This window comes from Crinia signifera, chromosome 1, assembly GCF_055691185.1.
Source record: "Crinia signifera chromosome 1, ASM5569118v1, whole genome shotgun sequence".
Taxonomy (NCBI): domain Eukaryota; kingdom Metazoa; phylum Chordata; class Amphibia; order Anura; family Myobatrachidae; genus Crinia; species Crinia signifera.
Genome location: NC_139217.1, coordinates 174,653,939 through 174,680,668, shown reverse-complemented (window position 1 = coordinate 174,680,668; position 26,730 = coordinate 174,653,939). Strand labels below are relative to the sequence as shown.

Genomic DNA, 26,730 nt, shown 5'->3' with positions numbered 1-26,730 from the left:
GCTCTCTGGAGAGCGTCCTCAGCTGCGGAATCGTCTGAACTAGACATGTTTGCAGCAATTGTGGCCTGCATCTGTCTGAATATTTATATGTTAATCTCCCGCCATGAACAAGGGGGCGTATATTTTTCCCCGCAATGTGTTTGCTCATTTACGCCGATATTTCCCGCCGATAATTGCCGCTTAAATTACGCAGGTCTCAACGCACCTGATCAATCACCTGTATATGCACATACACAGGTTGTGGAGCATTGTGTGCTACATCGTGAAATGTGTGCACCTGTCATTCCAATGATGAGTGTTGTCAGCTGGTATCTGTTGGAGTTCGTGTATGCTTTGTGAGTCACATTTCAAAACATCACGTTATAATGCTTTCCTTGCATATGCAATGAGTATGAAATTGTCATACACCAACATGTTGCATTGTGCCCCTTTAAGCAGCGTATTTATAAGTAGACGGTTGCGTGTATTAATTTTCACACACTGTATATACAGTACGTCTCTCCATGGAAAACGGTGTATTGTGCCCCCTTTAAGCAGCGTATTTATAAGTAGACGGTTGCGTGTATTAATTTTCACACACTGTATATACAGTACGTCTCTCCATGGAAAACGGTGTATTGTGCCCCCTTTAAGCAGCGTATTTATAAGTAGACGGTTGCGTGTATTAATTTTCACACACTGTATATACAGTACGTCTCTCCATGGAAAACGGTGTATTGTGCCCCCTTTAAGCAGCGTATTTATAAGTAGACGGTTGCGTGTATTAATTTTCACACACTGTATATACAGTACGTCTCTCCATGGAAAACGGTGTATTGTGCCCCCTTTAAGCAGCGTATTTATAAGTAGACGGTTGCGTGTATTAATTTTCACACACCTTATATACAGTACGTCTCTCCATGGAAAACGGTGTATTGTGCCCCCTTTAAGCAGCGTATTTATAAGTAGACGGTTGCGTGTATTATTTTTCGCACACTGTATATACAGTTCCTCTCTATACATTGAATGCATGCTGTTGGTTTTGGTCTGTGTATATCGGAACGGTCCGCGTAAGTTTCTATTCGCATCCAGTTTGTTAATGTAAGAAGGATTAATAAAGTTAATACCAAACAAACAATTTTTTAGACCAATCAGCAAGCACCAAAAGTGATATATGTACCTGAAATTATTAACTGCGCCATTGCCACTATGACTTCAACCAGGGCTAGGCCGTTTTCGACCCAGGAGCTGTTGGCCTTGGTTGAGGTCATGGACCGTCACCTGGGGCCCAGGGGCCCATATGTCTCGAATATGGACAAGCGGCGGGCGTATACTGCTGCCCGCCGCCTAATATACTCCACGACCGGCGTCCGCAGAAGCTTGGGGCAAGTTGAGCGGCGCTGGTCTGACCTGCGCCGGCGGCAGCCAGTGTTGCTTTGCACACTTCGCCGCCATATTGCCCGATGTAAGTTTTTATTACTAGTATGTCTGCGTTTTTTTGCAAATGTTTTCTGTACTTTTTATAAATATGTTCCTGAGTATGTGGGTGTATATGGGGTGATTATGGGTGTATATGGGGTGTATATGGGGTGTATATGGGGTGTATATGGGTGTATATGGGGTGTATATGGGGTGTATATGGGGTGTATATGGGTGTATATGGGGTGTATATGGGTGTATATGGGGTGTATATGGGGTGTATATGGGGTGTATATGGGTGTATATGGGGTGTATATGGGGTGTATATGGGGTGTATATGGGGTGTATATGGGTGTATAGGGGGTGTATAGGGGGTGTATAGGGGGTGTATATGGGGTGTATATGGGGTGTATATGGGGTGTATAGGGGGTGTATAGGGGGTGTATAGGGGGTGTATAGGGGGGGGTTTAAGTAGTTGCTCAGTTTTTGGCTGTAGCATATCAATTAGTTTGCATGATAAATGTCTGAAATATAACAGCAATGATAATTTGGAAGGTTATGAGCATGACTAATGTGAATGTTTCTTTCCCCCTTTTTTATGAAACCCAATCTTCGATTTCTATGCCATCAACATGAACATTTCAGCACGGGCAAGAGCCCGCATAGAAGCCCGGGAGCAGGCAGCCCAGGAGCAGCCGGAAGAGGAGGAGGAAGAGGAGGAGGAAGAGGAGGAGGAAGAGGAGGAGGAAGAAGAGGAGGAGGAAGAAGAGGAGGAGACAATGGGTCAAGCTGGGGCCCACCCAATTTCGCCATCCCCAACCCCCACCCCCTCCACAACCACCGCACACCCAACCAGCGGCGACCAGGATGGCTCAAGTAGCCGTAAGTAAATAATGTGTCTAATGTTTACCTACACATTTCTACACATAAACAATCACAACAACCACATATGTGTATCCAACATCAACATTAGTTGCAACATATCACTGCAGGGCGACCATGAGGTGTGTCCTGTCCTTCTCCAGGAACAAGGGTCCCCTTGGTGGTTTTTTTGAGTGTGGCCATGCCTCACCCCTTGAATAATTGACATAACAGTACATCCAATGAGATATCCGACATTAGTGGTGTGGTAGTTATGTGGGTCCAGGTGTTGGGTAACTCCAGTTCCCAGCATGATGTGCAACATAAATGTAGAGATTGTTTTGTTAATAGTGTGTGAGGCCATGCGGATGCATGCTTTACAAACATAGCTGTAGGCCTATAATTTGTACAGCAATGTCCTAAATTTAAAATAGTAAGGAGTGCTTAAGCCACAACAATGTCATAACCCTTAAATAGCACAGCCTAATTGTGAGGTTAGAGGAGAGTCCCCCAAAACCAAAGTACCAATTGGGATACAGCATACATTCATCCAATATGGAGTAATTTAATTAATGTTATTTACTATGTACAGTATGTGTGTGTTAACATATTATTTTTTAGTACTGTGTTTACAGCAGACCCATCTTCAATGTAGTTTAAAAATGTATGTGGCCTTCACACATAACTCACAACTTTTTATTATGTACAAATACAACAAACATTTGTGTATGTTATATATTAATTTTTTTTTTTATCCCTTCACTACAGACACTGAACAGCAGCAGGAGGAGGTGGCAGCCCTTATTCGGGAGATCTTCCTGACCCTCCTCTATTTGCAACTTCTTTTTGGCCATCTGGAGGCCCGCATTTAATTTATTTTTATCCCCCCCCCCCCCCCCTTATTCTTTTTGTTATAAATAAAAGTTTATATTGTGTTATAAATTGCCTGTGTTTTTAATAATAAATATGTTAGAGGGCTTGTAAGGGTAGGTACATACAGATGTGTAATGTAAGTTATATTTGTAATTTGAGGTGAGGGGTAATGATTGATGTGTGAATGTGTGTGTTTTTGAGTAAAATAACACATAGTGAAAATGCATGAATGTTTAATGTTGTTAGATTAAAACATCACACATAACATCAGGGTAGGTATACATGTTACACATTTTGGACAAACTAATTATGGACATAATTTAGTACATATACAGAAACACCAACATAACTTGATTTAAAAGTAACAGCAATATGGGGACACATAGATAGTGATTAAAATGCCACATTAGAACATAACAAATATACATGTAATGAGGGTTAAAATGTTGTTTTATTAGGGTCTTTATTAAGGTAGACAATTGAGTTAATAGAAAACAATAATTGAATAACAAATAGATTTATACCCCTTTCACATCGCACTTTTAAAACGGTATATTGCCGTTTTTTTCCCTTTTTAAAACGTTTAAGCCTGCACTGTGAATGCACCACAGCCGATTTACCGTTTAAAGTTAACTGGCATTTCGAACCGTGTAAAAAGCAGAGTCCTACACGGTTCCTTGCCGTTTTTTGTGCAATGTGAATGTGTACAGTGTGTCTGAAACGGTATTTCAGGCACACAACACAAGCTACAGAGCAAAATGACAGGCAATGGTCACACTCTGCCTTGAAACGTGTTCTGGATGAAACGTTTCAACTGCTATGTGAATGACACTTAACCGGTATTTAAAACGGTAATCTGCGGCACTATTAAGGCTCTGACCCGTTTTAATTACCGTTTTAAAATACCGGTTTTTAAAACGTGGTCTGCGATGTGAAAGTGGTATAATTAATCAATTGTCAGAATTCTAGTTGAAAGGCAAGATTTGCAGGTCCATATATGTGAAGGGTATGCCAGCGTACACGGACGTACGCTCACTCTCACGAGCGGTGACATAAGCTGAGTTTTCCATTGAAAACAATAGGGACCTGTCCGTGCAAGCTGGCGTACGCTCAGATCTCCGCAAGAAGTCGGTGGGAAGACGGACGAGAGACGTCCGTAAACGGCGGCGTACGCTCTGTTGTACGCCAGTTGTCGGAGTGTAAGGGCTGGCCCGTCCGTGTACGTTGGCGTACGCTCAATTGTACGCCACTCCCCTTTGCCGTTGTTTCTGGCTGTACGTATGCGGCTGAGTTGTGGGTGGACTTAACCCCAACGGCCGCGTACGGATAGCGTATGTTAACCCCTTCACGACATTTGACGTATATATACGTCATGGCCGGGAAGTACTTCCCGACCGTTGACGTATATATACGTCATGGCTTAAAACTGTCACTGTGTCTAGAGACGCAGTGACAGAGGGACGATGTCTGCTGTCCCTGACAGCAGACATGTCCGTGCATGCCCAGGGGGGGCTGCGATGCCGCCCCCCCGTCGGCGATCGCTGTGATTGGCTGTTCAGTGTGAACAGCCATTCACAGCGTTTTCTGTGTCACCGGCGAATAACGTTCGCCGGTGACATGGGATCGGAGGTGATTGGTGCTGTAAAGTACAGCACCAATCACCGCGGGGTGTAAGGGTGACACTGGTGTCACCCCACCTCACCCCGCCCGCCCCCAAAGGCCGTGATTGGTTCGTCGGACCGACGGACCAATCACAGCCAAGGAGGGGGGTTTAAACTAACGGTGACTGCACTGCAGACGCCATTCCGGTCTGGAATAGCGTGCAGTGCGGTCACCGTGCCCAGCTGCCGCCAATACTGACCAGAACCCATCCAAATACTTACCTGATCACTGCCTAGATATTGCTTATTATTGTGACATCTTGTGACATCCTGTGACATCTTGTGCTGCTGCGAGTTATTAGATAGAGAGATAGAGAGAGAGAGATAGAGAGAGATAGAGAGAGATAGAGAGGCCTAGTGCTATATTTTGTGCTGCTGCAGTGTGATAGAGCTATAGATAGAGAGATAGAGAGAGATAGAGAGAGATAGAGAGAGAGAGATAGAGAGAGATAGTGACAGATTGTGCTATATATTTTTTATATAACTGAAAGAGATAGAGAGAGATAGAGAGAGATAGAGAGGCCTAGTTCTATATTTTGTGCTGCTGCAGTGTGATAGAGCTATAGATAGAGAGATAGAGAGAGATAGAGAGAGATAGAGAGAGAGAGATAGAGAGAGAGATAGTGACAGATTGTGCTATATATTTTTTATATAACTGAAAGAGATAGAGAGAGATAGAGAGGCCTAGTGCTATATTTTGTGCTGCTGCAGTGTGATAGAGCTATAGATAGATAGAGAGAGATAGAGAGAGAGAGATAGAGAGAGATAGAGAGAGATAGAGAGATAGTGACAGATTATGCTATATATTTTTTATATAACTGACTGCTGCCCCCCCTTTTGTGCTGATCAGTATAAATTAACTGATCAGCAACTTTTTGGGGGCGCAGGTTTTTTTTTATATATAGATATACCTGTCAGTGCTGCTGCTGCAGTGTCATAGAGTGATAGATAGTGAGAGATAGAGAGATAGAGAGAGATAGTGACAGAGAGTGATAGAGAGTGCTAAATTTTGTGTCTGCTGCCCCCGCCTTTTGTGCTGATCACTATATCTGAGGTGATCAGCAACTTTTTGGGGGTACAGAGGTTTTTTTTTTTATATATACCTGTCAGTTGCTGCCAGTTGCACTGTCAGTTGCACCAAAGTTTGTGCACCTGCTGCCCCTCACTGGTAATCAGTGTCGCATCACTGATCACCTTTTTTTATTTTTTGTGAGTGCTGTGGGGTCTTTTTTAAATTTTTTTTTTACACACACTGTGATTTTGTGTGTGTCCTGTGGCCACTGTGCGCTGATCAGTGACGTACATCACTGATCAGCTTTTTCGGCACAGGGTTGATCTATTTTTTTTTTTTTGATCAAATTCCTGTTGCCTTTGAGCGCTGTTCAGTGACGGACGTTACTGACCAACATCTGTGCTCAATTTTTGGCGCAGGACCTTTTTTTTTTTTAACCCCTTCCATTTTTTTTTTTTAACCCCTTCCATTTTTTTTTTTTTTTATTTTTTTTTTCTGCACTACATACACACTACACACTACATACCCCCCGGGTTGAAATAAAGTTTGTACCCCCCCTACACTATACACGTGTTGAAACATTTCACTACCAGTAACACAAAAATATAAATGGCATCCCAAATGTCATCCCAAATGTCGTCCCAGTCATCCAGGAGAATGTATTCAGTGGAGGAGGCATATGCCATGCTTGCCTCTGACTCTGACACAGCCAGTGAGGCAAGCGGGGAATTTGAAGGATTCGTCTTAAGCTCTTCTTCCTCCTCTGGTGATGAGGGACCCCCTCAAAGACGCCCCCGTAGAGCAGCTGAGACCCCCCCCCCCAATAATTGATCTCGTATGGACCCCACCACCAGACAATTTTGAGCCCCAGGTTCCTGAGTTTTTGGCCATCCCAGGAATCCAATTTGATTCAACAGGTCTCAGAGAAATTGACTTTTTCAAATTATTTTTCTCTGATGATTTTATAAATTTAATGGTGGACCAAACTAATTTATATGCCCAACAGTTTATTGCTCAAAACCCCACGTCATCATTTGCTAGGTGGACCCCTGTAGATGCAGTAGAGATGATGACGTTTTGGGGTCTGGTGTTACACATGGGCATAGTAAAAAAGCCACAAATTAGGCAATATTGGAGTACAGATGTTCTGTACAGCACCCCATTTCACCGTATGGCCATGCCCCGGGCTCGTTTTGAGGCAATCCATAAATTTATACATTACACCGATAATGCACAGTGCCCACCCAGAGATGATCCCACCTTTGACAGGCTATTCAAAGTCAGGCCGGTCATTGATCATTTCAGTGCCAAATTTGCAGAGCTATACATCCCTGATAAATGTATTAGTATCGACGAGTCCCTTATACATTTTAAAGGAAGGGTTAAATTCCGCCAGTACCTTCCCAGTAAGAGGGCAAGGTATGGCATAAAAATGTATAAGCTGTGTGAAAGCACCACAGGGTACACCCACAAGTTTAGGGTATATGAAGGGAAGGATTCAAGAATTGAACCACCAGAATGCCCCCCCTCCCTCGTAGGTGTTAGTGGAAAAATTGTCTGGGATTTAATGCACCCCTTCCTGGATAAGGGTTATCACCTCTATGTGGATAACTTTTACACCAGCATCCCCCTGTTTAAGGCCCTTGGTTCAAGAGGTACAGCAGCTTGCGGTACTGTGCGCAAGAACCAAAGAGGCCTCCCCAAAACGCACATTGCCCAAGTAATGAGAAGGGGTGAAAGCAGGGGAATATGCACCGAAAATATGTTGTTGGTCAAATATAAGGACAAGAGGGATGTCCTTATACTGACAACAATTCATGGAGACAGTACCACCTCCATCCCTGTACGAGGTACCAGTACCCACACCTCAAAACCAAATTGTATCCTAGATTACAATAAGTACATGGGCGGAGTGGATCTTTCAGATCAGGTACTGAAGCCGTACAGTGCCCTGCGGAAAACAAATATCTGGTACAAGAAGCTGGCCGTGTATATCATCCAGATGGCACTGTATAACGCTTACGTGCTATTCCGTTCTACCGGCCAGAGGGGGACATTTATGCACTTTCAAGAGGAAGTCATAAAGAGCCTAATATTTGGGAATCAGCAGGCAGAGGGCCCCAGTACTTCTAGTACTGGCCCCCGTATTGTACCAGGGCAGCATTTTCCCAACGAAATCCCCTCCACTGCAAGAAAGGGCAGGACACAAAAAAGGTGCAAAGTTTGCTATAAAAAGGGAATAAGAAAGGATACTATTTTCCACTGTGAAACTTGCCCCGACAAACCCGGCCTATGTATAAAGGAGTGTTTCAAAATATACCACACATCTATGGATTATTAGGTTCATCATTTCACCGTGCTTCGGGGGTCTTGCTAATGCCACATAGCACCCACCATTCATTCCACCAGAATCTGAGCTGCAAAATCCAAAAATCACTCCTTCCCTTCTAAGTCCTGCCATGCACCCAACTGGTATTTTTTGGTCACATGTGAGGCATTGCTGTACTCTGGAGAAATGGGGGCACAGATTTTGGGGTGCTTTGTCTCCTTCATTCCTTGTGAAAATGAAAAATTTTGAGCCAGAAGTACATTTTTGTGTAAAAAAATGTATTTTTTTCATTTTCACTGCCCAGTTGTACCAAAATTGATGAAACCCCTGGGGGTTTGAAATGTACACTATACCCCTAGATGAATTCCCTGAGGGGTGTAGTTTGCAAAATGGGGTCACTTGTGGGGGGGTTCCACTGTATTGGTAATGCAACATAGCACCCACCATTCATTCCACCAAAATCTGTGCTCCAAAATCCAAAAATCACTCCTTCCCTTCTGAGTCCTGCCATGCACCCAACTGGTATTTTTTGGTCACATGTGAGGCATTGCCGTACTCTGGAGAAATGGGGGCACAGATTTTGGGGTGCTTTGTCTCCTTCATTCCTTGTGAAAATGAAAAATTTTGAGCCAGAAGTACATTTTTGTGTAAAAAAATGTATTTTTTTCATTTTCACTGCCCAGTTGTACCAAAATTGATGAAACCCCTGGGAGTTTGAAATGTACACTATACCCCTAGATGAATTCCCTGAGGGGTGTAGTTTGCAAAATGGGGTCACTTGTGGGGGGGTTCCACTGTATTGGTAATGCAACATAGCACCCACCATTCATTCCACCAAAATCTGTGCTCCAAAATCCAAAAATCACTCCTTCCCTTCTGAGTCCTGCCATGCACCCAACTGGTATTTTTTGGTCACATGTGAGGCATTGCCGTACTCTGGAGAAATGGGGGCACAGATTTTGGGGTGCTTTGTCTCCTTCATTCCTCGTGAAAATGAAAAAGTTTGAGCCAGAACTGCATGTTTGTGTAAAAAAATGTAATTTTCCATTTTCACATCCCAGTTGTACCAAAATTGGTGAAACCCCTGGGGGTTTGAAATGTACACTATACCCCTAGATGAATTCCCTGAGGGGTGTAGTTTGCAAAATGGGGTCACTTGTGGGGGGGTTCCACTGTATTGGTGCTTGGGGGGTCTTGCTAATGCGACATAGCACCCACCAAAATTCCACCAGAATCTGAGCTGCAAAATCCAAAAATCACTCCTTCCCTTCTAAGTCCTGCCATGCACCCAACTGGTATTTTTTGGTCACATGTGAGGCATTGCCGTACTCGGGAGAAATTGGGGCACAGATTTTGGGGTGCTTTGTCTCCTTCATTCCTTGTGAAAATGAAAAATTTTGAGCCAGAACTGCATGTTTGTGTAAAAAAATGTAATTTTCCATTTTCACATCCCAGTTGTACCAAAATTGGTGAAACCCCTGGGGGTTTGAAATGTACACTATACCCCTAGATGAATTCCCTGAGGGGTGTAGTTTGCAAAATGGGGTCACTTGTGGGGGGGTTCCACTGTATTGGTGCTTGGGGGGTCTTGCTAATGCGACATAGCACCCACCAAAATTCCACCAGAATCTGAGCTGCAAAATCCAAAAATCACTCCTTCCCTTCTAAGTCCTGCCATGCACCCAACTGGTATTTTTTGGTCACATGTGAGGCATTGCCGTACTCGGGAGAAATTGGGGCACAGATTTTGGGGTGCTTTGTCTCCTTCATTCCTTGTGAAAATGAAAAATTTTGAGCCAGAACTGCATGTTTGTGTAAAAAAATGTAATTTTCCATTTTCACATCCCAGTTGTACCAAAATTGGTGAAACCCCTGGGGGTTTGAAATGTACACTATACCCCTAGATGAATTCCCTGAGGGGTGTAGTTTGCAAAATGGGGTCACTTGTGGGGGGGTTCCACTGTATTGGTTCTTGGGGGGTCTTGCTAATGCGACATAGCACCCACCAAAATTCCACCAGAATCTGAGCTGCAAAATCCAAAAATCACTCCTTCCCTTCTAAGTCCTGCCATGCACCCAACTGGTATTTTTTGGTCACATGTGAGGCATTGCCGTACTCGGGAGAAATTGGGGCACAGATTTTGGGGTGCTTTGTCTCCTTCATTCCTTGTGAAAATGAAAAATTTTGAGCCAGAACTGCATGTTTGTGTAAAAAAATGTAATTTTCCATTTTCACATCCCAGTTGTACCAAAATTGGTGAAACCCCTGGGGGTTTGAAATGTACACTATACCCCTAGATGAATTCCCTGAGGGGTGTAGTTTGCAAAATGGGGTCACTTGTGGGGGGGTTCCACTGTATTGGTTCTTGGGGGGTCTTGCTAATGCGACATAGCACCCACCAAAATTCCACCAGAATCTGAGCTGCAAAATCCAAAAATCACTCCTTCCCTTCTAAGTCCTGCCATGCACCCAACTGGTATTTTTTGGTCACATGTGAGGCATTGCCGTACTCGGGAGAAATTGGGGCACAGATTTTGGGGTGCTTTGTCTCCTTCATTCCTTGTGAAAATGAAAAATTTTGAGCCAGAACTGCATGTTTGTGTAAAAAAATGTAATTTTCCATTTTCACATCCCAGTTGTACCAAAATTGGTGAAACCCCTGGGGGTTTGAAATGTACACTATACCCCTAGATGAATTCCCTGAGGGGTGTAGTTTGCAAAATGGGGTCACTTGTGGGGGGGTTCCACTGTATTGGTGCTTGGGGGGTCTTGCTAATGCGACATAGCACCCACCAAAATTCCACCAGAATCTGAGCTGCAAAATCCAAAAATCACTCCTTCCCTTCTAAGTCCTGCCATGCACCCAACTGGTATTTTTTGGTCACATGTGAGGCATTGCCGTACTCGGGAGAAATTGGGGCACAGATTTTGGGGTGCTTTGTCTCCTTCATTCCTTGTGAAAATGAAAAATTTTGAGCCAGAACTGCATGTTTGTGTAAAAAAATGTAATTTTCCATTTTCACATCCCAGTTGTATAAAAATTGGTGAAACCCCTGGGGGTTTGAAATGTACACTATAGCCCTAGATGAATTCCCTGAGGGGTGTAGATTGCAAAATGGGGTGACTTGTGGGGGAGGTTCCTAACTTTTAGCACTTATGGTGCCTAGAAACCTACATGGTGCCTAAAAAATAATCTCATAAAAAGGAGGCTCCAAAATCAAGTAGGTGCTCCTTCTATTATGAAGCCTGTGGTTTGGTCAACGTGCACACTAGGGCCACATATAGGATATTTTTGAAAACAAAAGAATTGGGGGAATCAATTTTTAGTCACATTTCTCTAGTAAAATCTACTGTATTCGTTAGAAAAATGTATTAAAATTGAAACTCTGCAAAAAAAAAGAAATTTGGAAATTTCACCTACACTTTGTTTTAATTCCTGTGAAACACCTAAAGGGTTAACAAACTTCCAAAATGCTGTTTTGAATACTGTGAGGGGTGCAGTTTTTGAAATGGCATCATTTATGGGGGTGTCTCACATACAAGTCCCTCAAAGTCACATCAGAACTGAACTGGTCCCTAAAAAAATCAGTGTTTGAAATTTTCATGAAAATTTGAGAATTTGCTATTCATATTGTAAGCCTCCTAGTGTCCAAAAAAATTAAAAGGAAGTTGAAATAATGATGGAAACATAAAGTAGACATATGGTCTATGTTAGTTATTAACTATTTTGAGTGGTATGATTATTTGTCTCACAAGCAGAAAATTTAACATTTTGCAAATTGCTAAATTTTCCATTTTTTCACGATATTTTGGTATTTTTCACAAAAAAACACAGACTGTATCGACCCAAATTTACCACTAATTTGAAGTACAATGTGTCACGAGAAAACAATCTCAAAATCACTGGGATAAGTAAAAGCAAAAAAAAGTTATCCCCACTTAAGTGAGACATGTCAGATTTGAAAAAAAGGGCTCTGTCATGAAGGCACAAACTGGCTCTGTCATGAAGGGGTTAATATGGAACGTACGCACGTTTGGCCGCACCGATCAGAATAACCTCCATTGTGCACACCTATGAACGCCCTCACCTGCCTCACCCCACCGCACGCTGCAGGCCATAATGAGTATTGTCATGTAACACAGATCCATACATTTTACTTAAATGACAAGTGCTTCAAATTTATTTGGATCACTGTTTTTGTGTCTGCAGAAAATAATGGTTCAGCACGTACCTCTCACTACTACAAAGGATCATTCCGAATAACTAACTTAATCTACAATGACGATTACAGAAAAAGCAATAGTGCTGAATATAGAGCACTGGCTGCTCAGACTGAATCATTGGTAAGTATACATTTATTTATACTACTGTCTATTATTACACTGGCTTCTTCTTTTATTTTTGATGAATATTAAGGCGCACAGGAAATGGGCCCACTTGATAAGGTTTTGTTATTATTTTGGAGGCAAGTGCCAGGCTGAACTGTATCCACAGCCAGGTGCTCAGCATGGCTGATTAACTACACTTTGCATTATTGATCGATTATTATTGGTTTTGGTACATTTAAAAATATACTCATTTATTCTACCTTGTATGTCAACAGGTTAAAGCAGCATTTGCAAACTCAGTACTCAACAGCCAATATGATATGTCCAAAGTCATCAGTTTTAGGTGAGTCAAACTTTAATAGATAAAAGGAAGCTTAAACATATTATAAATTCCAGTTGTTCCATTGTATTTTGTTCTCTGTATATCTCATAACACTGTAAAAATATGTTTGTGTATATGTATATATATGCAGCAGAAGAGGCAGCACACCGCAAATGCTTATAAGTTGGTGCCTTCAATGGAGTTGCCCATGCAAGGGTCCAAATATAGAAATATGCAGCAACGGCACTCGAAAATGATGAAGCAGACACTATAAAGTACAGCAACATTTCGATGCTTTAATTTACATCGTCATCAGGCAATGCATGATGACGATGTAAATAAAAACATCAAAATGTTGCTGTACTTTATAGTGTCTGCTTCTTCATTTTCAAGTGCTGCTGCATATATATATATATATATATATATATATATATATATATATATATATATATATGTATGTATGTATATATATATAAATATATATATATATATATATATATATATATATAGTTGAAACACCCATTAGTCCATACTAGAAATAGTATTGGTATTATTATATTGGAACCAGCATCCCCAGGTGATTGGCTGGAGTGAGATTATTTAGTGATATTTTACATTGGAAATATCGATTTGATATTGGTCTACATCACTAGGGATCGTACAGGATCCAAATATCAGAGTGCTCAATGTGACGTAACACATTGATGGACAATTGGGACATTATGGGGCACACTCACCAGATGTGAGGAAAAGTCACACTCGCACAATTTCTACAGCACAAACTTGAATAGATTGTATTTTGAATTTGTCCATCTACATAACCTGGAGTGTATTTTATGTATTCTCCTTCATTCACGTGGCTTTATTAATAAAATACCCCTTTCACACCAAGAAGCATATTACCGGGTTAAAGCTTTTCAACATGATAATTTGCTGAAAAATCTGGGTTTTTCTTCAGTGTGAAAGGGTCAACACGTGTTGGCCCTTTCACACTGAAGAAAAACTCGGGTTATTCAGCAAATGACCGTGTTTAAAAGCTTTAAAGTGGTAATTTCCTGCTTGGTGTGAAAGGGGGTCAGACTCAGCAAAATGACCTGGCACGCAAAATGTTGGGTTGCCGGTGTGAAAGGGGTATAAGCCATACACTATTCTTATGGCTATATAAATGGGTACTACACACATCCCTCTCCTATGTCTCCTTATGTTATCTGTGTTGTGAGAGTATACTCAGGCTAGTACTATATGATATAGGATAGAGATTGTACCGCTCCAATCCATGTAATAAGATAACATAAGGTCTCACATGGAGAAGAGAGACAATGCTGGGAATGCGATAACAGGTATGTTTTATGCATATTCACAAAGGTCATCAGAGTAATTACCCCTAAGTAATGCAATATCAACACTGGGCCATGACTGCAAAATTTGTAGTGTAACCTGGCAAAAATAAAATATGCATTTAAAACAGTGCAAGGGGGGAAGGTATTCCACAATCTTGAAATCCTCACTTATTCTGTCCCAGTTCAGAAGTATAGATTGAATGGGCAATACATAGGCTGTGGCTGTGGCCTTTGAAACACTGGTAAATATGGGAAGAACTTCATCCATCATTTTGTACCAATGCATATTCAATGTTAACCCATTTTTTAAGTCATAGTGTAGAATGACAGGCTGCAACATGACTCAATTGTATGGCATGGAAATTATTCTAAAATATAGGCAGCAGATCTTGTCACAGTAATATGTGTCACGAGACATACCATAAATCTGAGCAGTGAAATGTAAGTCTATTTATTGTAAACACAAGTATTAACAAGGTTGGAGAGTCAATTAGGCTGGAGAGGTGAATATAGGTTGCACGTGTGAAGCAGAGTGTCATGATTCAGGATTACACACAAGTAGCAGATTGTCAGGACTCACCAGTTTCAAGTTCTGTAGAGAGTGAGACACAGGACAGCCAGGTCATGAACTCTGGGAAAGCTATGTGATACCACAGACTCCCTCAATGACCTGACCCAGATCAGTAGGTGCAGCTTCTTCATACTTGCATGTGGAAGAGATTAACCATGCTTGTCTACCTTGGAAAACAGGAGTGAACAACAATAACAGGTGGCACTATGCTGCTTCAGATGAGAGTCCTCCTAGGTGTCACCAACACATTGAAACGGATGTAAAGGAAAGAGGGTTTTTGGAGGAGACTCTTCAGGAGGTGCATTCAATTATTAAATATAACGTGACACTCTAAATCTGATTATAACAATAAAGTAAAGTGAAAGAAAAGAGAATGGTGTTTATTTTCAAACCTATAGCGGTTTCTTTTCTTGGGGCAGAGTGAGTTGGGGTACGCCCACTATAATATGAAGCTTCAGAAAAACTCATTTTTCCACAAATTGCATATAACGATCTAATCACATATCCATTTCACCTTTTTATTGTACATGCACCGTTGAATATCTCACCTTGACAGAGCATCACAACACGGAGCGTCTTTATTTGAAAGAAAAGGACACAGTCAACAACCAAATAAGACAAGAATTTTCTCTTTTCTTTCACTTTACTTAATTGTTATAATCACATTTAGAGTGTCACTGTATATTTAAAATTGAATGCGCCTCCTGAAGAGTCTCCTCCGAAAACCCTCTTTCCTTTACATATGCTTGTCTACCTGACCCTCTCCATGAGTGAAACACCTTTCTTTTCCATACCTCCCAACTGTGCCGCTATACGCGGGACCGTCCCTGTTTTTGGGGACGTTCCCGCGTCCCTCCCACGGCCGGCAGTGTCCCGATGCGGGAAGGGGGGGGGGGGGGTCGGCAGTTGGGAGTCCTGACCAATCTGACAGAATAGTGACATGCGCACAGCATCTACTCAGAGGCGTGACCCTCATTTGCATGAGGTAAAGTTGACAGGTATGCTTCTCAAGTAACTAACCACAGGGGATGGCAATCATACATTACCAGGGAAGGCCAGGAACAGAGCATTTTCTCCCGCATGGAGAGGGTCAGATAGGCAAGTATGAGATTAACTATTCCATAGCTGCAGTGATATTCTACACACTGCAACACCTCTGATGAAAGCATGAAACTGCACCAACAAAGTTCCAAGTCCACACAGAACATGGGCACACTGGAAGCAATTTCTTATTTTATTAAAACAATGATAAAAAAAAAAAACTTGCTGAAAACGTACAGGAAAATGTCTCTTCATTTGGCCAAAGAGATTGCTTAAACTACAAGCATTCTGAGCTATATGACACATAGGGGGAAATTTACTAAGACGGGAGTTCTATATCACATGGGGTGTTGCTATGGGCACCAATCAGAATCTACTTCCTATTTATTTAGCACTTCCTAGAAGACAATAGATAGTATCTGATTGGTTGCCCATAGCAACAGCAAAAAGTGAAATAGAACAGAGAGTGATAAAGTGAAGAGATATAGTTTATTTCTCTCCATTATATCAAGTTTCAGGGCTTAGTACATCTGCCCCTAAACATATGTATTACTTTGTCAATATATACTCATTAGGGCCCCCCCAAAATAATACAAAGCTTAACAATAGATACTCATTTTACCATATTATTATTGGAGCAATAATGTTTTAAAATAATAATGAAATAATAATGAACTCTATCCTGTTGATCCACTTCTGTGAATTCATTCACATGGTAGCTGCCCAGTTGACACTAGAGATGAGATGGTTTGGTTTTGTTGGAAGCCAAACACTCCTGAACTTTGGGGATCTGTAAAGAACTGCGTTCTCGGATATTGGGCTGCCTGTAATAAGTCCCTCCATCGTAATTTTAGATGGCATTTTAGTGTTTGATGAGGTAGACAAAATTGACTGGTAATTAATATTATTGATAATACTATAGGGACAAAAACAGGTCCAGGTTACATAAGTTTATAATTTTAAAACTTTTTTATAGTTTTTTAAAGAAACCCAAACCCAAAGCACTTGAGTGTAGTATTGCAAATCCAAAACAAGATGATGGTTTAGAAACAAAAACAAAACATGGGGGTCTGCACACGTCTTTAGTTGGCACCAAGAAACACCCATATTACTGAACCTGAGAACCAGTTGCAGTCACAGACTCATTCATGTAGTTTACAATCATCGCTAGATGCCTTAACGTTATGACGCATGCGACCCTGAATCAGGCCCAGTAACTCTGAAGTGGGGTATTTCTAAAATGGTATTTTACCATAGGTTTGAATAGATGTGGCCATAGATAATTTTAGATACACACAGGGTGTCTATAATTGAAGCTCACCTATTGCAAGTAGTTTACAGAAAACGGTACTTGTTTATTATAGCGGCGCCCATCGCATCGCGTACCATAAGGCATGCGATGGTATGCGATGCGACGCGATATTGCGCGATGTTGTACAATGTCATCCATTGTCATGACATTGTGTATGGTATACAATGCCATACAATGCGATGTGATTAAAAATTGTATAAGCACCCTAATGGGTGCTTACAATGTTAAATGCACCCCCACGCCACTCCCCCACTATAAAAGTGAACCCGAAGCGTGGCGAGCGCAGCGAGCCCGCGAAGGGCGGCGGTACGCGTCCTCCAACCTTTTCATACCCCCACTATCCACGTCGGCGTGGAGTTGAGAATAGAAAGTGTGGCGAGTGCAGCGAGCCACCGAGCCCAAAGCGTGTCGAGGGGACGCGGATACCTTCACAGGTATCGGCGTCCCCTCGCCGGCTTCACAGGTATCCGCGTCGCCACACTTTCTATTCTATGGGTGCTTTTAAGCACCCATTAAGGTGCTTAAAAGCACCCATTTGGGTGCTTAAAAGCACCCTTTGGGTGCTTATACAATGTTTCATCGCATAGGGGGCAAAAATCGCATCGCATCGCATGCCATCGGGTGCATGGCATGCGATTCGATAAAAACATTGCGCAATGTACATCGGGGGCGCCGCTATGATACACAAGTACCCAGAAAACATTTAAATCATGTTATTTTTTGCAATCCAAAACTCAAAATTTAAATTTACAATCTAAATGTTGGACTGCAGGAATATCAGAACTGAGACTTGTGGCCAAATGTAATAGAGTGTGAGAATCAGAAAGTGAGAGATTATGGAAGTTTTCCCATTTTTTAAAGCAACAATCATTTACATGGCAAAATCAACCTGGTTTTTCACTCTCCGGCCAGATGTATCAAGCTCCAAAAAGTGATAAAATGAAGAGTGATAAACAGCCAGCCAATCAGCTCCTACTTGTTATGTTACAGGCTGAGTTTGAAAAATGACAAGTAGGAGCTGATAGGCTGGTTGTTTATCACTCTCCACTTTATTACTTTTTGAAGTTTGATACATCTGGCCCATTATCTCACACTCTATTACATTTGGTTCTAGGTTCGAATCTTCTCAGGTTTGGGTGGATTCAGACTTTTGAAGAACCAAAGTGCACATTTAATAACCATAATTTATTGCAAAGCTTTTTGAATTAAGTAGCAAATAAGCTTTTGATATCCATAAGCAGCTATATATCATTGTGAAGATATACAGAAGAGGTAGTTTTATGTGAATCTTTTTTGTTGTGGTGGGAAAAGTTTTAATAAAGACCCTTTTTTACTACTCATTGTCATTTCTACATATTGGCCCAGAGTGACTTAATATTATGTGAATATTACATGAATGTTCAACTTTTCCAAATGTCCTTATGTCTTAAACATTTATTGACATGGATTGATTATACTTTCTACGTGTGGATTAGTATATTTCTTCACACTTAAGTATCACAAAGCTACAACTGTTATGGTGAGGGCCGGACATCGTGTTACAGAGTACATTAACATTTTTCCAATAATTTATGACTTTAGTTAAAATCACTGTATTTTTTTAGACATCCACTAGAGGTCACCCATGTACACTTGGTAGCTAATATATATTAATACAAAGCGCTTTAAGTTGAGTACACACTAGACAATATTTTAAACAATATTATTTATTATTTATTTACAGTTTCTTATATAACGCAGCAGATTCCGTTGCAATAACAACATATATTGTCATTAACGATGTGCTCTACTGCTGGTCATTAACGTCCTCTGCCGTCTGTACATGCAGCTCAATATGAGGATGTTGTCAACAAAATCATACTACTGAAAATGTGGCCATATCAGGGTTGCCGACCCTCCCGGAATGGCTGGGAGGATCCCGAAAATCGGGCAACCCTCCCGGACTCCGGGGGACCCCAACGCCACCACCTCGATTGCGGCGTCTTCCCCCATACCAGTTTGGTTTAAATGCGGAAATCCACGGGTCGGGTGGTCTCAGAGGAGGGGATGGAGCTAAATGATGGAGGGGGGCGGGGCTTAATGATGGAATGCTCAAGCCCCCCCCCCCAAACTGCAGCTGGAAGTCTCCCGGAGAGGAGACAGAAAAAATCGGCAACCCTGGGCCATATGGTTGGTACGCGTGTACGCACTATGGGCCTGAATCAGCTTGGATTGGATAGGTTAAACTGCTCTCAGCAGCTCAGCATATGCTATCCTTAAGCGATACAAATGCAGGAGGAGGTGCATACTACCCCCTGCCTGCATTTGTGACTGCTAAACACTGTGATCACATCAAAATTCCTGACCAGCAGTCGCTACATCCCTCTGTGTCTGCAGCCTGAGTAAGGTTGACCTTACTCATGCTTGCACTTGCAGGCCTGCTTGCAGTGCCTGTCCATTCCCAGAAAACGGGGGTGACATGCACTTCTTTACCAAAACACAGGCCTCCCCGGCCTTACCGGCGAACGTCTTTGCGTTTCCAATCAGACAGAAGCATTTGCTGTTCTGCGATGCAATCTCAGAACCCATAATGGTCCATGGAGCAGAACACAACCATCACTCATAACGTGGGTTGATCGTTTCTGTGATCCACTCTGAATTAGCTCCTATATCAATTGTCTAGGTGTTCAAGGGAAATTATGAGTGACATCATGGGCTGAATGTACTAAATAAAAAATGCTGTTAAAGACAATTTTCCAGGTTTTTACAGCATTTTTAAATGTACTAAAGCGGTGGAGCTTTGCTGCAGGCAGTAATGCCAGCTCTAGCTGGTATAACCCAATGGAAGCCTAAAGGCTCCTCTATGCAGTGCTGCTGTGTGATGGATCCAACACGGATCCCTCTTAGCATGCTCCATGGCCGCCAGCGTCTCTGCACATGCTTAGAGGGACTTCCAGGTAAGAAAACCAGAAGATCAGGCAGCGGCGGAGATTGCAAAGGGCAGCTCTTATCAGGAGAGCTGCCCTTTGCATTGCTCATTGTATATGTCAGTACATGAGCATATTGACGATAGGCAGTGGGCTGTACCACCGCTGCTTGGTACATTACGCCCCGTATATTTTGCAGCGTTGTCTTGTGTGTACCCAGCTTAAGTTCAAACTCTGTAACAGAAAAGTTGTATTAAATATTGTAAAAATTCAAATTATTAGCTATGTGGTAAATTCTATTCTGTAGTATACCCAGGGAAGAGTTCAAAGGGCCAGTGGCCCATTTGTCAGCACTGTCCAATCAGTGGGGTCAACCCAGGGTGAATTAAATCATATTTGTCCACTATTCAATTCCCCTCTGGGAGATCCTGGATAGGAATGTCTCTGGGGCAGCTGTGGGAATGTGAGGCATGTTATACAGTATCTTCGCATCTACATGCCCATACAAAATGCCTGCTGTAATCAAAGGGATGTATGAGGCTTGTCTACTTTCCCGGGATGTTAGGGGAGCTCCCCAAAATTCACAATTCTCCAGACAATCCAGGAAAGTAGATTGATATGCCTTGAATTACACACTTATATGTGCCTGTTACCAAAAAGTCTGGGCTGAATTGTGCCTGGATGTGGCTCATAGCAGCACAGTAACCACACATTCACCATGATAGGTGGGATCATTATACTTTGCTTATCCTGATAAGAGTTGAATATTGCATACAAATGCTATTGTATGCTCTATGATGATGCCTTTATCCATGCATTACATTTCTGTATGATGATAGGTTTGTATTATTTTGACTGTTCTTCCATGATGGGGGGAGTTTCCTGAGGAAAAAGGAGCCAAAACTGCACAGTCCTGTTTTTCATGTACAATGCGAGAACAGCCTCATAAATGCTCCTCATGTACACTTACAATTTATCATACAATATATCCTTCTGTGGCCGCGGGTCAGAACAATATATTGAATGATATTAAGTTTGCACGCTTTATTTGTGCACTACCGATGCCTTCATGCAGGCTTGCTGTGGGGCTGACAGAAGGCATGGCTAATGAGGGCTATGCTGCTGAATGCTTTCGGAATCGGCATGTATACATTTGCCGATGCCGGTTCCCATAAGCTGGATACACACAGTGCATAGTGTGTACCCAGCATTAGACAAAGGTTCCTGCAATGTAAACAAGGTTGCTACAGATATTACTAGTGTATGTTGGCAGCAAGAATTGTGTCCTGAATAACCGGCTTCACCTTCACAAAATGTCTCAATCTTGAAAAGTTTCTGTGATTGTTAGTGATGGCATTTGCTTGATGGAAATTTGAACAATGCTTAATGTACTTAGCATAAGCTTACTTCTTTATGGTCTATGAAGAAATAAGAAGCATTAGTATTACCCTTCACATTAACAGGGTGGTTTGTATGTTTTACGCATAACCTTTATATGGTTTGAATAGCTTTTATTGCATTGTTATTTTTTTCCTTTCATGCCATTGCATTGCAAAATGATCGGGTAGAATGCTTGTGTGGTCACCTCATTATTTTGAATGCTCCACTGTATGCTATTTTCTGTCTTAACGGAGGTTCAGAAGTATATTTACAATGACATTTGCTCAAGAATCTCTTCACCCTGACACAGATCCAATTCCAATGCCTCCATGAGTTTGTTTATTATGAACACACAATAGACACAGGAAAACACCTTGCCCTAGCTGGTGCCAATAGGCATATACTGGCAGATATATTTTTTTTTAATTAGAGATGAGCTATTCGGTTTATATTCAGTTCTTCACACAAAGTTTAATATGAAATTGGTCCAAAATGTTATCTTTCCGCCCAAGGTGTTACTGAAAGATGATGTTTTGTGCTGTTTTGCATTGTTTTCGGATCTGAACTTGGCTGGAGGAACCGAGGCAAATTGAACCGCTGATCTGTATTTTTTTTTTTTAGTAATATGAATATTACTACCAGGTCACCATAAAAGAAAGGATCCTATATTATTCTTTCTTTTGGGGTTTGCTGTGCCAAATTTCTTCAGAAATCAAAGGCTTACAGATATAGGGCCAGGTGTAATTGTCCGGAGGTGTGGGTTCACGGCCAAACTCGTATTTTTAAAGCAGAAAACCCATGCCTTGAAAATAATTAATAAAAAATAAAAAAATCGGGTTCAGTCAGGAACCCGCACCGGCAACCTGGCGCATCATTACATCAGGCCCATAATTTGATAAGTTATTTTAATTATAAAAATATAATGCGACTCAACTATATTTTTTAACTATCGTCGTAGTAGAGTATACTCCTATTGACTCTAGCAACTGCAAAGTCATGGGTCATGGGCAGGGGCGCCAACAGTTTTACTGGGCCCCAGTAAAATGATGGGGTGTGGCCAATGTAAAAAGAAAAAAATTATCAGGGGCGCTGATCTATAAACCATGGTGCGGGAGGGATCACACACCCACTCAGGTAGAGAGGACAGGCTGCAACTGCTTCTCTCCCCAGCTCAGCACATCGCATTGAGCAGCCTGGGCTGGGGAGAAAGGCTGTGCTGATGGAATAGTAGGCTCTGTGCCCCTCCGTCAGACCTGGGCCTGGGCTAAAAGCATCCTTAGTGACAGTAGTCATGGGTTCATTAGAATGTCTAGAAAGACAGATCTATATTAGGCTGAAAGTCCTGAATAACAGGAGTTTTTCCTCCATGGAAACAAATATTATTATAAATGCATCAAAGATAAGATAGAAACAATTTTCCTGTTCGAAAAGTTATTGGTCCTCAACTATCTCTTGTACGATCTATCTTTCTTTTTTATTTCCATCTTTATTCTATTATGTTATACACAAGAAAATAAATAATGATTCCCTTTTCTTGGGCCATGTAAGATATACCATCATAACCTCACACTCTTTTCATGAGATCACTGTTTCTGGTGGAAAATGCTGCTAAATTGGAGATCAAACACTATATATATATATATATATATATATATATATATATATATATATATATATACAGTATATACTGTCATTTTCCATCTGGCTACTAAATGATTTCACTAACTAGACATAGGCACCACTGCCGGAGCTGCCATTAGGCAGCTTTACAAAGCTACCAAGGGCATCCATCCTGTAAAAGCGCCTCCATCAAGGTCAGGAATAATAATTAACTAAAATCTATTGAATGCTAATTGGCAAACCTGTTGCCATACAGATTTGAGCTGATAGACCCCTCATATTGCCCTTTCTTCTCACCTTCATACTCCCCGTCAGTCAGTCTCTCTCCCTGTCAGCAGCTACTAAAGCGGAGGTCATCAGTGGCCTTGAATTCTTCTCTGGCTGCCACTGCTTAGAGATAGATATTGGAAGCTGATAGTAAGCAAGCAACAGGGCCCTTACCAATAGACATAATTTTCCGAATTGATGGTATTCCATTGTTCCAATTATGGGATGTAGCTTTTCGATGCCCATTCAGTAACGTATCCATAATGGGTGTTGGGTGCACATAGACACCTGGATTCAGGAGGCCCATGCCGTACACCCTACACCCATTTCTTCAATATTTAAAACTCCAGCATCCTTCAGAAGCAGCTCTTTACTGACCATTGCACGTACATGCAAACTAGACTCCTGCATAGTCCTAGGGTCTACTAGTGGCTCTAGTTCTAATAGTCTGCTGTCCTGCCGGCTAGAGAGGGGGGGGGGACCCAGATGTGATTGTGGGCCCCCTCCTTTATTAATATTGGTCTGTGCCCATGTAATTGCTGGCTGCTTCTGAGCAGTTGTGGATATGTGGAAGTGGTGTCCGCAGGTACAAAGTACATTTAGATTGCAGCCTTTGATGGGCTAAAAAGTATGTATTACAGGGAGTAGGGCCGGCAGCAGCCATGATAGATGCACACAGATACTGTATATATGGCCCAAGTTAATTAAATGTGATTATTTTGGCAGGACATACAGTAGTAATGATAAACTCTCAAAGAAGTCTTCTCTCTTCCTGGTTGGCTGTTGATCTCAGTAGTGATAGGAAGTAGTGCTGAGATGTAGTATTGAGAAGTAGAAGTAGAAAAGAGGCGACTTAAACAGACCATACACAGTGTAATAATTACCCAATATTTTTGTCTGAAATTTATCCTGATACAGTGTTACAATAATAATCTACATTGACAATATTTGAACATTTGTCTTAAGAGAGGAGGAGGCCCATGTGCAGCCTCCTCCAGCCAGGTCCACTCCTCTCTTCTGGGAGCAGCGCTGTGTATGCGTAGTATGGACCCCCCTGGGACTCAAGGGAACACTGCTTCCATTATAGATACGCCACTGTTTTGATATTCATAATAAGCAAGAACAAATATGACTTTTTGGAAAGTGATTGCATTAACAAAATTAATTTGTTTCTTACAGCTCTGGAAGTGTTATACCACAATTTGTGGTGCTATTTGAAGTTCCTAAAGCTGAGAATGGGAAGTTTTCCACTGTTCCTGTCCAAAAAATATTCTCAGATAACCTAATATATCAGCAGTCTGGTCTTGTAATCGATGAACGTTCACTTCAGCTATCAGGCAAGTAGGCATTATACTGTGTACAAAACAGACCTACTGTACAATCTCTTTCAATGACTTATTCAAGAAAGGTGCAAAGTCATATACATGGTGACATTCAACATCCATTTAAATTGCTGAACCCAGGTTATTGTGGCAGTGGAAACATGGTATAACTAAAGTTACATTTCCCGTGTATGACACTTATAGTGTATGGGTTCTAGATGCCTACATGGTATTGGCCTCACCTCTTCTCATAATAGGACCTTGAAAATGTTCATCTCCAGGCCCATGAGGAGCTTAATCCGGCCCTGGCAGCATGTAGCAATGGTATTCTGTCCCTGGGTCAACAATGTCTAGGTTGACAGTCACTAGCTCCTCAGTATTGGTTGACTGTGACTAGGTCAATACCTAAGAATGGTTGACATACTATGTCAACAATGACAGAAGGTCGACATGTACATGGTCAACACTCAAAAGTTTTTTTATTTTTTTTTGTTTAGATTGATTTGGTTCATAGTTTACTATCCAAGTGGGTATAGAGGGAGAATATAATAGTAGCCTGGCGAGCGCAGCGAGCCACGAGAGGGTCCACTTACACGATGTTTACCTCGACATATGTCAACATGGACACCAAAAACATGAAAAACTCATGTCGACCCTTTGAGTGTCTTCCATGTACATGCAGGGCCGGTGCGATGCACCGCAGAGCCCCAGGCAGCGGGGGGGGGGGGGGGAAGAGGTGATGTGGCCACCGCCGAGTCCCAGCGGTGGGGGTTGAAGTGGGCGCCACCACCAAGTCGGGCAGTGGGAGCTTGATGCGGGCGCTGCCACTGAGTCCGGGGGAGGGGGGGTGGGAGTTTGATGCGGCCGCTGAGTCTGGGGTGGAGTGGGTGATGCAGCCGCAAGTCCGAGAGGGGGGAGGGGGGAATGCAGCTGCCTCAGAGTAGAACCTCAGTTGGGGTGGGGTTAGGGGGTTGGCGTGGATCTGACTGATCCGTGCAGACTGCCTATACGAATTTGTATTAGTGTCTGTGGTACTTGTTTCCTAGCACGGCCACAAATCTTGGCCATCGGGGGTAATTTTAGTGCCCTGCGACGCAACCGACGCGATGCCCCCGATTTTTACATTGAAATGCATTGAAAACAGTGAAAAATCGGGTCGGTCGCGTCGTGTGCACCTAAAAATGGTTAAATGGTCCAGACGCGATGCCCCCGATTTCCCCATAGGGAACAATGTTAAATGCCTCAATTTACCTGCGATGACCCGATTTCCCATAGGAAACAATGTTAAATGGATCAATTTACCCAAATCAGCATAGGGAACAATGGTAAATGGGCCAGAAACCCCCAAAAAACCCACAGAGCAGTGGAATGTCCCCCCAAAAGTAGTTGACGCCACCCCGCAATCAACATGAACCCGAAGCGTGGCGAGCGCAGCGAGCCCGCGAGGGGCGGCGGTACGCGTCCTCCGACCTTTTCATGCCCTACTATCCACTAGGGTGTGGAGTGAGAATAGAATAGTGTGGCGAGCGCAGCGAGCCACCGAGCCCGAAGCGTGGCGAGCGCAGCGAGCCCCGCGAGGGGACGCGGATACCTTCACAGGTAAACGTGTCCCTTCGCGGCCTTCACAGGTATCCGCGTCCCCTCGCCACGCTTCGGGTTCACGTTGATCGCGGGGTGGCGTATAGTAGTTTTGGGAGGACATTTTTATGTTCAGGGGTGTTTTGGGGGGTTTATGGACCATTTCACATTGTTCCCTGTTGAATTGGGTAAATTGAGGCATTTAACATTGTTCCCTATGGGAAATCGGGGGCATCGCGTCGGGAGCATCGCATACGATTTTTTAGCACGCATGCGATGCGACCGACCTGATTTTTTATCCTGCGATGCACAAGATTAGAATCGGTGTGGCCGTGCTAGGAAACAAGTACCGTGTCTGTATATACAGCCGCTAATACGAATCAATACGAATGAATACGACATCGGGTTTTACAAAACAGTCGTATTTGACTACTACATGTGCGATATTCGGAAAATGCATGAATGTGACTATTTTTTACCAAAAAATTGCACATGTCTAAAACCTTCCCCATTACATGTCCCCCTAATTGTTTGACTAATGTTTATATAACACTATAACATATATTGTTCATTCAAAATTGATAAAATGTTGATGTTTTTCTCTTAG

The 26,730-nt window shown here is 42.3% G+C and overlaps 1 protein-coding gene across 1 annotated transcript in view; it reads left to right on the top strand.

Moving 5' to 3' along the window:
* LOC146026983 (transmembrane protease serine 11C-like) overlaps window positions 1-26,730 on the top strand; it is a 46,735-nt gene that overhangs the window by 6,225 nt on the left and 13,780 nt on the right. The window contains exons 2-4 of the mRNA XM_083158011.1: window positions 12,346-12,479; window positions 12,740-12,807; window positions 24,403-24,560. Of these exons, the coding sequence (XP_083014137.1) occupies window positions 12,346-12,479; window positions 12,740-12,807; window positions 24,403-24,560 (360 nt within the window). The remainder of the gene's footprint in view (window positions 1-12,345; window positions 12,480-12,739; window positions 12,808-24,402; window positions 24,561-26,730) is intronic.